This window comes from Nanorana parkeri, unplaced genomic scaffold (genome assembly GCF_000935625.1).
Source record: "Nanorana parkeri isolate BGI_ZX_2015 unplaced genomic scaffold, ASM93562v1 scaffold771, whole genome shotgun sequence".
Lineage (NCBI taxonomy): Eukaryota > Metazoa > Chordata > Amphibia > Anura > Dicroglossidae > Nanorana > Nanorana parkeri.
In genome coordinates, this window is record NW_017307039.1 from 633418 (window position 1) to 645572 (window position 12155).

The following is a 12155-nucleotide window of genomic DNA, read 5'->3' on the forward strand; positions in this document are numbered from 1 at the left end:
TACAGCCACATTGGAAGGTTTTCGAGCATGAACCGCCTCTCGATCCTGTCACGGCTCTCTGCCGTGACAGGGGGATGCCCAGCTCATCGCCTGTGCTGATCCGGTGCCTGCTGCCCAGCTCATCGCCTCCGCTAATCCGGTGCCTGCTGCCCAGCTCATCGCCTCCGCTGATCCGGTGCCTGCTGCCCAGCTCTTCGCCTCCGCTTATCCGGTGCCTGCTGCCCAGCTCATCGCCTCCGCTGGTCCGGTGCCTGCTGCCCAGCTCATCGCCTCCGCTAATCCGGTGCCTGCTGCCCAGCTCATCGCCTCCGCTGATCCGGTGCCTGCTGCCCAGCTCTTCGCCTCCGCTTATCCGGTGCCTGCTGCCCAGCTCTTTGCTTTCGCTGATCCGGTGCCTGCTGCCCAGCTCTTTGCTTCTGGTGCCGTGGGGATGCCCCTTGCAGCCGAGGGACCTGGGGATCGGGACATCTACTGCAAGTGGGGTGGACATGTGCGCAAGCCCGGGCCTGGTAGTGGTGATATCCCGGGGAACGGGGGAGTTCCATTTGAGCACCCCTTGCTTCCAAAGGGTCTCGCTGCGTTCCCTAAAGTATGTGGTGACCTGGGTCGGGTGGCCACAGCTTTGGGAGTATCCAGGTGGCTGGCTGAAAGTGTGTGTTTGGCCCAACGGTGGGTTGATTACTTCACTGCTAAACCTGTGGGGGGTGTGAGGTTTTTTTTGTAGTTTTGTTGTTGTGGAACCAATAAACTGTGTGCATAGAACCCTATCCTGTGTGGGCATATTAATTTGGTCATCCTGCGTGGGTACCTGCATGTGGTGTGAGGACACCTGTGCATGGTACCCTGACAGCTATATACTGAGTGCCTCAGCCTGGACGGATCCCGACAATACTGTCGAGATCCACCCAGCTGGCTGATTGACAGCGGGCTCTGCCTATCTAGAGACAGAGCCAGCTGTGCCCACCTCCTCCCCATGCGTTCCTCCAGTCAGCACTGGAGGATTGGAGAGGGGAGGGGGAATCCCTGCCGGGAGCCGTGACTGACAACCACCGCTCTCTGCAGGGAGATGATTGGGAAGTGAGCGAGCGACGGTATGTGTTCTCTCACTTGTCAATCAATAGAGCCGACACATGTGACAGTTTCATTGTCTCTGTTTCATTGTCTCATGTCGGCTCTAGCTATGAGGATGAGTGGAAAACACTCACCTCATAGTTTTCCTTTAAGCAAGTAATAAGAACTCAAAAATTTCAGAAGCAATTTTTTATTTATTTAGGTTAAGTTATGATATGTGAATAGGAACATGTAACAAATATAAAGTAGGTGTTATCCCAATTTTGCTGCAAAAGTGGAAATAATAATAAAAAAATTAAAATAATTGTGAACATATTTTATTCCCCTCCGTTTCGTTTATATCCACACCCTAATTTTTGGGAATGCCGTAATTAACCAGCACATTATTTATTATGTTGTTTTTTCCCCCACTTTAGGTATTTCCTTAAAACATAGTTTCATAAGGCTCATAAAAAATCTCAGACATCTGCCAAGTCTTTCCAGTATTTCTGCATTTAATCACCCAGTAGACAATGAAGGCCTCGAGGAGGACTGTGAAAGGGTGGGTCAGTACATTTTTTGTAGAAACATGTCTATGAGTAAACATCAGTATTTCATAACATGTAAATGTATTGCATATATACTGGGAATGACAGCTAACATATTAGGCATTTCAAATAACCTCTATAATGGCTAACTTTTTTTTTCATGTGGTTCAATGTTTCATGTTTACCTCTAAAATGAATCTAACTTTTTTAAAGCCTTGTACATGTCCTTGTATGGAATATGGTTTAAAAAAAATCAGGTTTTTATTGCTGTATGTGTCCCCATTAGGCCTCGTTCAACTTAGGCAGTGGAGCTTGTCAGGAGTTTTTTTTAAAGCATTTTATATGCATATACATGTTTTTTAAGCCATTTTGAAGTGTTTTGAAAGTGTCAGCTTCAGGCATTTTTCTATTTGGCCCAATGGAGAGCAGTAGCATTTGTGACATCATGCAAAAATGTTTGAAAAATGCTCCACAAAACGCTGAAAACGATTGTGATGGATGTTCCATTTAAGCCTATGGTACAAACACAAACATTTCCCAGCACACTTACCAGCTAGCCTGCAAAAAAAAAAAATTACACTGCCTAACACTTTGTGTTAAAAACAGAGGGTTTGCAAAATATGTGGAAGCCACACTGCCTTGTAAAGGCCCCTATGTGTAGTGTGGTCCTAACTCTAATCTATGAGAACCTCCAACTTGGAGCATATATAGCAAAGGATAAACTGGGTGCAGGTACACCTGGAGGTACAGGGACACATCAGAAGCCCAGCACAGTAGCAGCTGAAGCCTCCAGTGTGTCCACACACCAAATGCAGCAAAACAAATAAAGCAACCACACAAATCAGTTTGTAATTAGTCTTCAATGTAAGGTGCACATAGACGGGCTTTCCACAGTACAAGCACAAACATTTTCCAGTACACTTACCAGCTAGCCTACAAAAAAAGCTTACACTGTCTAACGCTTTGTGTGTGCCCTTCCATGTGCACTATGAAAGTTAGTTATAAATTAATTTGTGTGGTGATTTGAATGATGCATGTTGTTGAAAAATTGGCTCATCAAGGGATGCCGGCCAAAAGGGTGCCGACAGGCACACACTGTGCGAATTTCCTCAAAAGTGGTCGAAATTTGCACACTGTATGGGCACCATTAGTTTCCCTAACTATATTCTATGGAGGGAGCTTCCTGGATCTGAGCGGGCGTATTTAAACGTCCCGTCACCCACGCGGCGCACACAGGCGGGAAACTGCCAAAATTTACAAACAGGCAGCGATGCCTGTTGACATACAAGCGATCCACCGGCTATAGAGCCGGCGGATCGCTTGTATAAGGTACCGTTCCGTGCGCATCCCCCCCACACACGTGCACGATCTCCCTCTGATCCCCTCTCTGGTGTCAGAATGCGGAAGTGATGTATATTACATCGCTTCCACATTCTGCTGTCACTATCCAGCTTCAGAAGCTGGAGAGAACCTGATGAGGCAGATCTCTTTGGTGATCCCTAGGTGACATTAGGGGTCTTGGAGACCCTTGATGTCTCAATAAAGAGGACCTGTCACATCATCTTTGCTATCAAATAGGGGGTTTCTTAGCCCCCTATGTGATAACAATAAATAAAGTGAAAAAACAAATAGGAAAAAAAAATTAATTTGAAAAAAAAAATTTTAAGTCACACATGAAAAAGTATTAAAAAAACACAAAGTCCCCACCCATACATACATGCATGCAAACATGTGTCAGGTGCGCATACATGTGAAAACGACGATTGCGCCCACTACGCCGCACATGTTACATATCGCCGCGAATGTCGAAGTGAGAGCAATAATTCTAGGGCTATCAATCACTGATAACACTAAACTGATGAGCGATAAAAGCTTTTAAAGTGTTGCCTATGGTCAATTGTGGGTATAGTAATTTTTTCCATTTTGCGGGTGCGCGCAATTTTGAAGCTTGACATGTTTGGTGTCTATTTACCCGACTTGACCCCGTCTTTTATATTTTACCAAAAAATTGGGTACTTATAATTGTTTTATAACATAATGGGGAAAAATTTTTTTTCTTTTCAACATTTTCAGTAATTTTTCCTTAATATAGTAAAAAATAAAAACCCCAATCGTAATTAAATACAACCAAAAGAAAACTTTATCTGTCCCCAAAAAATGGTATAAAATTAATTTCAGTACAACATTGCATGACGCAATAAATGTCAGTCAAAGTACTGCAGCGCTGAATACTGAAAAATGGCCTGGACAGGAAGGGGGTGTAAACACCTGGTCTTCAAGTGGTTAAACAGCTAATTAATGGCTCATATTGAAATTATTTATGAGATCATTTTGTCACCATCCTACCAGCATTAAGTCATTTTTCATAATTGTGACATTTCCAAAACATGGAATCATTCCTCTATTTTCTATGCAATCTACAGACAAACAGGAAAAAATAAAACTGCCCCCTCACTATTTCATACAATGATTAATGGTAGTTTAAAAAAAAAAAAATATATTGTTACTGTTGATAAAAAGTGTACGTTTTATCGTATCATTAGTCCTATTTCTAATGACACAAAAATTATTTTTCTAGCAAAAAAAGAAAGAAAACGAACAATAATAATAAAAATTATTTAATGAAAATAGAAATAAGGACATGGCAGAAAAATAATGGATTAAGGGGGAAAGGGAGGAATCGATTAATTAAGACTGATTAGGATTAACTCATTTTATCAAAAACACATTAGGTGGGAAGGAGCTCAAAAGTCCTCTGATGAACCACTGACTAGTAACTATAGGGAGTGGATTTGACTTTGCCCTCCTCCTGTTGTGTAATCTTTTTACACATATTTCTTGAAATAAATATACTCCCTCTTAAAAATCCTTTAAATGCTGACTGTACAGACAGAGAAGCTGCATAGGAGTGCACATCATCGACTGAATACAGCAAGATCCTATACATGTCAAACCTTGAGGGCATGCAAATTAGTTTGTAAGTTTCTCACGTTAAAAGACTACATATATAAGGATCCTTCTCCACAACTATTCAGCAAGTGAGCAACCAGCTTTGTGTACTTGAGCTAAATGGCGGCCAAACCAGGTATGTATTGTCTCTGTTCTCTATTCAAGTTTTATTATATTCCAGATTACCTCTCTCTTACCGAAATTTGCAGGTCAAACCATTAAAACATATGAAGACTTCTGTATATGCACATGTGTCTAGTACCAAAGTCCCAGCAAGTTACTGATAAACTTTACTCTCATAGTACATAGTTGCTGGTAATTATTGAGCGATAGTTGTAAATAATTAATTAACAATTGTTGTAAATCACCTACGGTCATTTATTTATTACAGATAGATTTTGTGTATTTTGTTCTTGAGAAAACCAGCATAGAGCACCATTGTTTCCTCTTTTAGCCTATTTTCAAATTCTGATTGGGGTTACATCTGTTTAAAGTGTATGTAAACCCAAACACTTAAAGTAAATATATTGTTAATAAAGGTTTTCATATTTATTTTATCTTAATTTTTTTCTATCAAATTATTTCAGCACAGTATATACATACACACATATATATATATATATATATATATATGTATATATATACACACACACTTTCGTGTTAAGGGTGACAATGCTTAATCAGTTCAGCTGCAGTGTTGTCACCCTTTCCTGCACACTCCTGAATGGGACTAACAGCAGCCCTTAAGCTGGCCATACACTGTTCTAAACCCAGGGGCTGAATGAGAAGAAAAAAAAAACAGATTCCTCCATCAAATGCTGATGAGTGTTGATCGAGCAGTCACCTGCTGTTTCCTTTCTATTCTGACGGGAGCTTATTGGCTGCAAGTACCATTCGTTTGAAGATTTTCCAACAGGTTCTTTCAATCAGCTGTTCGAGGAATGGAAGGGTGCTGGCCGAAGTTTGCATGGTGTATGGCCAGTTTAAGCTTCAGTATCTTGCTAGTCGGCGAAACCCCTTAAACAATGCCTGCATTCAATCACATTGTTCAGGTATTTTGACAGCCAGACTAGCACAGGGGTAGCCAAACACTGGTGGAGGACTGTGGTGAAACTACAAATCCCATGATGCATTTCTCTCTGGGAGTCATGTCTGTGAGAATGTTGCAATGCCTCAGAGGATTTGTAGTTCCACCACAGCTGGAAGAGGAGTGTTTGGCTACCCCTGGACTAGCAAGATAGTGAACATTGGCCCAGTGGGAGATTCCTCCATCCACACAGTTTAGCGTAGATGGAGGAATCTGTTGCACTTTTTCCATCTGACCATAGAAAATCTGCAGATAATCTATAGCTGTATGGCCAGCTTAACACTTTGTTGTTCAGCCGCTGCTGGATAGTGCTCAGCCGTCCACAGAACAAGTAGCTTTTTCACTAGGAAAACTCCGCAATGGCCGCATGCATATTGTTTTCCTGCAGAATAACACACATATAATGGAGTTTTCACAAATTTGACTGCAAAAGTGGAAATACACTTTAAGATAACAGGTACCTTAGGAGTCTAGGAATATGGGAGCTGTTACTGACTTGTTTAAAAAAAAAAATAGAACTCTGGGCATATACAAAATGAATCCTTGCAATGGGGCTACCCCCGTACTGCACGGATAAACGCTCCAACTGTGGAATGTCCCTCAGCATCCTCGGATCCAATGTAAGTGAATGGATGTGATGATGTCATGGGTCCTTAGACTGCTGGAGCCTAGGGGAGAATAGGCTGTGGGAACCAGGCGGGAACGTGAATTGGGTAAGTATATCCTTTTTTATTTAAGACCCTAGGGCAGGGGTAGGCAACCTTGGCTCTACAGCTGTGCTGAATCTACAAATCCCATCATGCTTCTGCCTCTGGGAGTCATGCCTGTGGGATTTGTAGTTTCAGCACAGCTGGAGAGCCGAGGTTGCGTACCTATGCCCTAGGGGAAAAAAAGCACTTAACCCTTGCAGTGTGGGTGTAGCCCAGCTTGAACATGCCTGAAGTTGTTGTTTAAATGTATTGACAGCCTAATAGTTCAGTGGTATGGAACTGGTGATTCATGTAAGAATTATCTGACATCTGTACATTTTTTTACACGCTCGCCTAACTCCTTGATGCCTCCTTGATTGTGCGGAGCTAGCTGTCATTGCTATCTCCGCACAATCGTTTTCTATTTACTTTTTTTTTACTTTTTAAACTATTTTTCTGTTTCTGCCGAGCAGAACAGCCGAGCCGAATGCCGCTCAGCCATACCAGCCTGATGTGAATAGCCGAACGGTGTTCGGCTCACTTCACTTCAGGTCGGTCATTCACTCGGCTGCCTACGGCAGCTTAGTGAATAGACCGCTATGTCTTCTTCAAGCCGAACTGATTTTGCTGCTTTCATTTGAACTGTGTCTTCCCTAAATATACAGATTCAGCTGCTTCTACTGAACTGTGTCTTCTCAATTATACAGAATCAGCTGCTTCCATTGAACTGTGTCACTTAACCCTATCAGTGATTGTGAACCTACCCCTGCTTAGCTGGTAATTAATCACTCAGACACAATATCATTAATATCTGAAGCTGTGATCCACACCAGCCACAATAAACTGCATTGGAGCGTTACACGAGTTCTCCAACCATCTGACTTCCGGTTTAGTTAGAAGTAAGAGGTTTGGTCGAGAAGGCTGTACTGCACAAGCGCCACCCGCGGCATTTACCTATACAAATAGTACACAGCAATATAGTATTAAAATGAACTAGGTTTACAGTAATCCAATACGTTAAACAAATTCCATTCATAGTTACATCGTTAACCAGGTTAAAAGATGACACATGCCCATCAAGTTTAACAACCTCTAAATGTTTTGGAAAGCAACAAAACCAAACTTTCTGAGCATTGCCACAGGGGAAATAATCATAATTCCTAGGAACTCCGGCTGTGTTTCCCCAGCTTCATTCTACAGTTTAAGTGCCTAACCTTACATTTATCAACATTTCATTTAAAAACAAAATAATGGCGTATATTGGCATTTTTAAGAGATCCTAATGGCATTGACTTATTTTGCATAATTTTTTGTCTTTAGTAAACACAAATACTTTATTTTCTATGCAATCCATAGACCGGAAAAAAAAAACTAAAATGCACCTTTTCCTATATTGGTCAGTGTTTTTGTGTCTTTTTGTTTTTTTTGGGGTTTTTTTCTTTTAAATTCTGTGAAAAAAAGTACAAATTCAATTTCATTCTACAAATCCCATTAGGCATTGCAAGTCTGACAAGCCACAAGCATGAATTCCAGAGACAGGTGCACAATGGGATTTGTAGTTTTATCACAGCAGGAGGTCTAAAGTTCGTCTACCCCTGCTCTAAAGCTTTGGGTGTATACAGAGAGGAAAATTATTATTTGATCCCCTGCAGATTTTGTAAGTTTGCCCACTTAAAAAGAAATGAAAGTTCTATAATTTTTATCATAGGTATATTTTAAATGATTGAGACAGAATATCAACCAAAAACTCATGACACAAATTTTATAAATTGAGTTGCAGTTCAGTGATTAAAAAAAGTATTTGATCCCCCTACCAACCAACAATAATTCTGGTTCCCACCGACTGTCTATGTGGTGCACAGATTAGGCCTGTCACTTTAAGAAGGTGCTCCTAATGACAAATCACTTTCTTCCATTCAAACCTCACCGACCCGCCGAAATAAAAAAAGTCCCGCCGCATGACGACTGTCTGATCCTGACGAAAACTCGCCGCAAAATGACATTCCTGCTCGAAAGTGAACAGAGGGGCGGAGCGAGTCGTGACGTCACGGCTCGCTCCGCCCATTTGACATTCTCAGCTGTCAACTACTACATTGCATTTGGGAACTCCCGAATGCTATTCGTGAGTTTCCAAATGACATTCGTGTCTGTGAGCCGAGGTGTCATATAAAAAGTATTATGACACCTCGGCTCACAGACTCGAATGGCATTTGGAAACTCACGAATAGCATTCGGGAGTTCCCGAATGCTATTTAGTATTTGACAGCTGAGAATGTCAAATGGGCGGAGCGAGCTGTGACGTCAAAAAAATGTTTTGCTGCAACGAACGAATGAAACGGCATTTGGACTGGACTACCGCTAATGAATTTCGTCCAAATCCAAATCCCAAAACGAATCAAATTTCTGACCCGAATCCCAAAAAACGAAATATCGCAAAATCCGAATCGAAACTAAACAAATTTTTTGCCACTGCACATGTCTAATGGCTATCACTTGCAGATGTAAATGCTGGTCCATGAGTCATGGCCCATTCATTTTCTGTCCTTGAAATATACTTTATCCTTTAGTATGTATTATTTTTAGTGTGTATTTGATATCTGTCAGGTATGTGCATGTTTGTTTAGAAATACAATTTAAAGCTGTAATTGAAATCATATAACAGTAGCATAAATATACAGTATAATACTGTATGTCGAACAATACTTAAACTGACATTTTAAATCACAATGTTATCTTCTGTTACAGCAAAACCTCAGAAGAAGTTACTTCTTATCGATGTGGACTGTGGTACTGATGATGCCCAGGCCATTATGATGGCATTAGCCGCTCCTAATGTTAAAGTTTTAGGAATTACATGTGTAGCGGGAAATACTGGATTAGAAAATGTCTGCAGGAATGTTCTACGTGTCCTAAAACTGTGTGACAAATTAGATGTAAGTAACAGTTGTGTTCACATATTATTTAAAAAAAACTGCATTTATTTCTTGTAGTCTGCTGTGGTGCTCATGGAGTGTTTAATTTGAAATGTAAAGTCTGCAAATTACCAGGGCTTGAAAAATTTGGCGGTGTCTCACCAGTCAGTCAAAAAATTTAACACGCTGCTTTATATTGTTTGCACCTGCTGTGAGTAGCACTAAGTGCACAATGCTGTGGGGTAGGTGCATTGTGATTTATTTTAATGGCACCTTTACATGCCATTAAAAAAAATGTTTTTAAGTCCCCCGCCCCAAACATGCGTCGAGTGCGCCTACGTGCGTAAACGACGATTGCATCCATTACGCCGCACATGTTACGTGTCGCAGTGAGAGCAATAATTCTAGGGCCATCAATCAGTTATAACGCTAAACTGATGAGCGGTAAAAGCTTTTAAAGCGTCGCCTATGGGCAATTTTGGGTATGGTAGTTTTTGCGAGTTCGCAGACACACGCAATTTTAAAGCTTAACATGTTTGGTGTCTATTTACCCGACGTGACCCCGTCTTTTATATTTTGCCAAAAATTTGGGTAATAATAACTGTTTTATAACATAACGTAGGGAAAACAGTTTGTTCCCCAAATTTTCGGTACTTTTTTCATTATATAGTAAAAAATAAAAACCCCAGTGACGATAAATACCACCAAAAGAAAGCTCTATCTGTCCCCAAAAAATTGTATAAAATTAAGTCTATGGAGCAGCGTGCACCTGCACAGACTCCGTGGAAGATCAGAGGAGGACAGAGGAGTAAGCGCTGGATCGGAGACCCCCACCCAGCGCTGGAGGGACATCTGAAAACTACAGGAAAGCAGAAGATGATCGGATTAAGAGGCATCATTTAGGGTAAGACCTTACACTAACATGGGGAGGGGTGGGGGGGGAGGGGGTTATCCTTTAATGTCACTTTAAAAGTGGTGACTGCATTACTTTTCCTATTTTTAGACATTTTTTTTCCTTTAAAAAAAAAAAGTTTGCATCTGGTCAGTAACTAGGGATGCACCGATACTGTTTTTTCGGTATGGAGTACGAGTACTGTTATTAATATTTCGGTACTCACCAATAACGAGTACCGATACTTCCGTTAGCAAGATCTCAGTACTTCATCTAAACACATTCCCAGCCAATCGGCATGGAGGCGGCCAAACAGCATGTAGCCGGTTTCCCGGCCAATCAGGAAATCAGGAAGCTGGGCGGTGAGTCGTTATCCGCTGCCCGGCTTCTTGATTGGCTGGGAAGCCGGCTCCATGTTCCCTCGCGGCACTGCCGGTCAGAGGATATCTCCCTCTGATTGGAAGTTCCTGTTATGTGTTTAGCTGAAGCACTGAGATTTTGAGGCATGCTGGATTAAGTTTTACTTGCTTAGCAGGACATTACATGTATGTATGTATGAATACAGGAATAAAGGATTACCAGGAAACATGTTGATAGGAAAACTTCCTATTAAATACTAGATAAGCAGGCACACAGACTAGCATTGCACTATACTGACATATACAGCTCATAAGGTATTCCATCTCTGAAAGTCAGTAATACAAATGAGTACATATCGGCATATGCTGGTGTATTTCCAACAGTTCCGGTATCTGGAGTCAGCATCAGAGCATTTGGGTGAGTACGACTACTCGCCCAAATACACTTTATCTGCACCAATACCAATACCAATACTAGTATCGATATTGGTGCATCCCTGTCAGTAACCCACTTCCTTTTTTAGGGTGACTTCACTCTATGGAGGAGCAATGAAGCCACTTTTGGATGGCAGCATTGTCACCCTGTGGTGAGGGTAGTTTTAGATGTACAGTACTAACAGATTTAGATAGATTGACAAAATAAATTAAATTTGAACACTTTTTAAGCTGTTACAGCAGTTTTCCTTTTTGGTATAAAGGCTTTCCATAAATTAATAAAAGCTGATCATTGTAAGCTGCCCTGTTAGTGTTAAATAGTCCCAACCCTCTATCTGCCACTTTTGCTGGACAGCTTGGCCAAAGCTGACTACTAAGAGACTTACTGATGGATCACCAGGTTGCTTTTGGATTTAGATACGCTTTAAGCAATATTTATTTTAACTGCAATGATTATTTCCTGCCACTAGATGTCAGGTAAAGGATACTTTTGTCTAAGATTATTTCAGAACATTCATACTGATATGGATATACATTTGATACGTATATATGATGTCTATGACATAATGATACTTTTTAACAATTCTTGTCTATTTATCTGGTCTTCTACACATGTCATTTATATATTTTCATGGCATTTCCATAGGGCTTGATTTTATTTCTCCTGGGTATACCCTTTGTGGCTAGTTATGCATGCCCATGCATTTACGGGATTTTACTATAATTTAACTAAAGTGTGTATGTATGTGTATCCAGGGCCGGATTCCCGACAAGGCCACAGAGGCCCGGCCTCGGGGCAGCAGGGAGCAGAGGGGCGGCACAGGTTTGAAGTCTCCCGACGCCCGAAACATGGAGTTCCGAGCAGTAATTTGTTTTCTACATTTAGCCCTGCATAAGCAGGGCTAAATGTAGAACGGGGAAACCACTTGTTTCTTTACAAGTGATCTTGGCGATTGTTGCCAAGATCACTTGTAATTAGACTGCAGCTGCTCCGTCCTCCACCCCCCCTCCCCCCCACACCGACCTCACTGCATGCTGGCTGCGCCTCCCACCTCAGTCCTCTCCCCGCTGGACAGCGACGTCTTCAGGATGGAGAGCGGTGAGCAGAGCGGCAAAGAGAACCTGTCACCTCCAAATGCTATCACACAGGGGCTTGTTATTCCCTGTGTGATGGCAATAATGTTAAGCGGAAAAAAATGATTAAAAAATAATTACATAAGTAAAAAATAAGTAA

At 41.5% G+C, this 12155-nt stretch overlaps 1 protein-coding gene across 2 annotated transcripts in view; it reads left to right on the forward strand.

Annotated features, from left to right (window-relative positions):
* The first annotated feature begins 4531 nt into the window (after positions 1 to 4531).
* LOC108793661 (pyrimidine-specific ribonucleoside hydrolase RihA-like) overlaps positions 4532 to 12155 on the forward strand; it is a 15780-nt gene continuing 8156 nt past the window's right edge. Inside the window, exons 1-2 of one of the 2 annotated variants that reach the window (XM_018564667.1) lie at positions 4532 to 4683; positions 9063 to 9256. In XM_018564667.1, coding sequence (XP_018420169.1) covers positions 4668 to 4683; positions 9063 to 9256 — 210 coding nt within the window. In that variant the 5' untranslated portion in view covers positions 4532 to 4667. The remainder of the gene's footprint in view (positions 4684 to 9062; positions 9257 to 12155) is intronic. The other variant, XM_018564668.1, reaches the window with a different exon arrangement.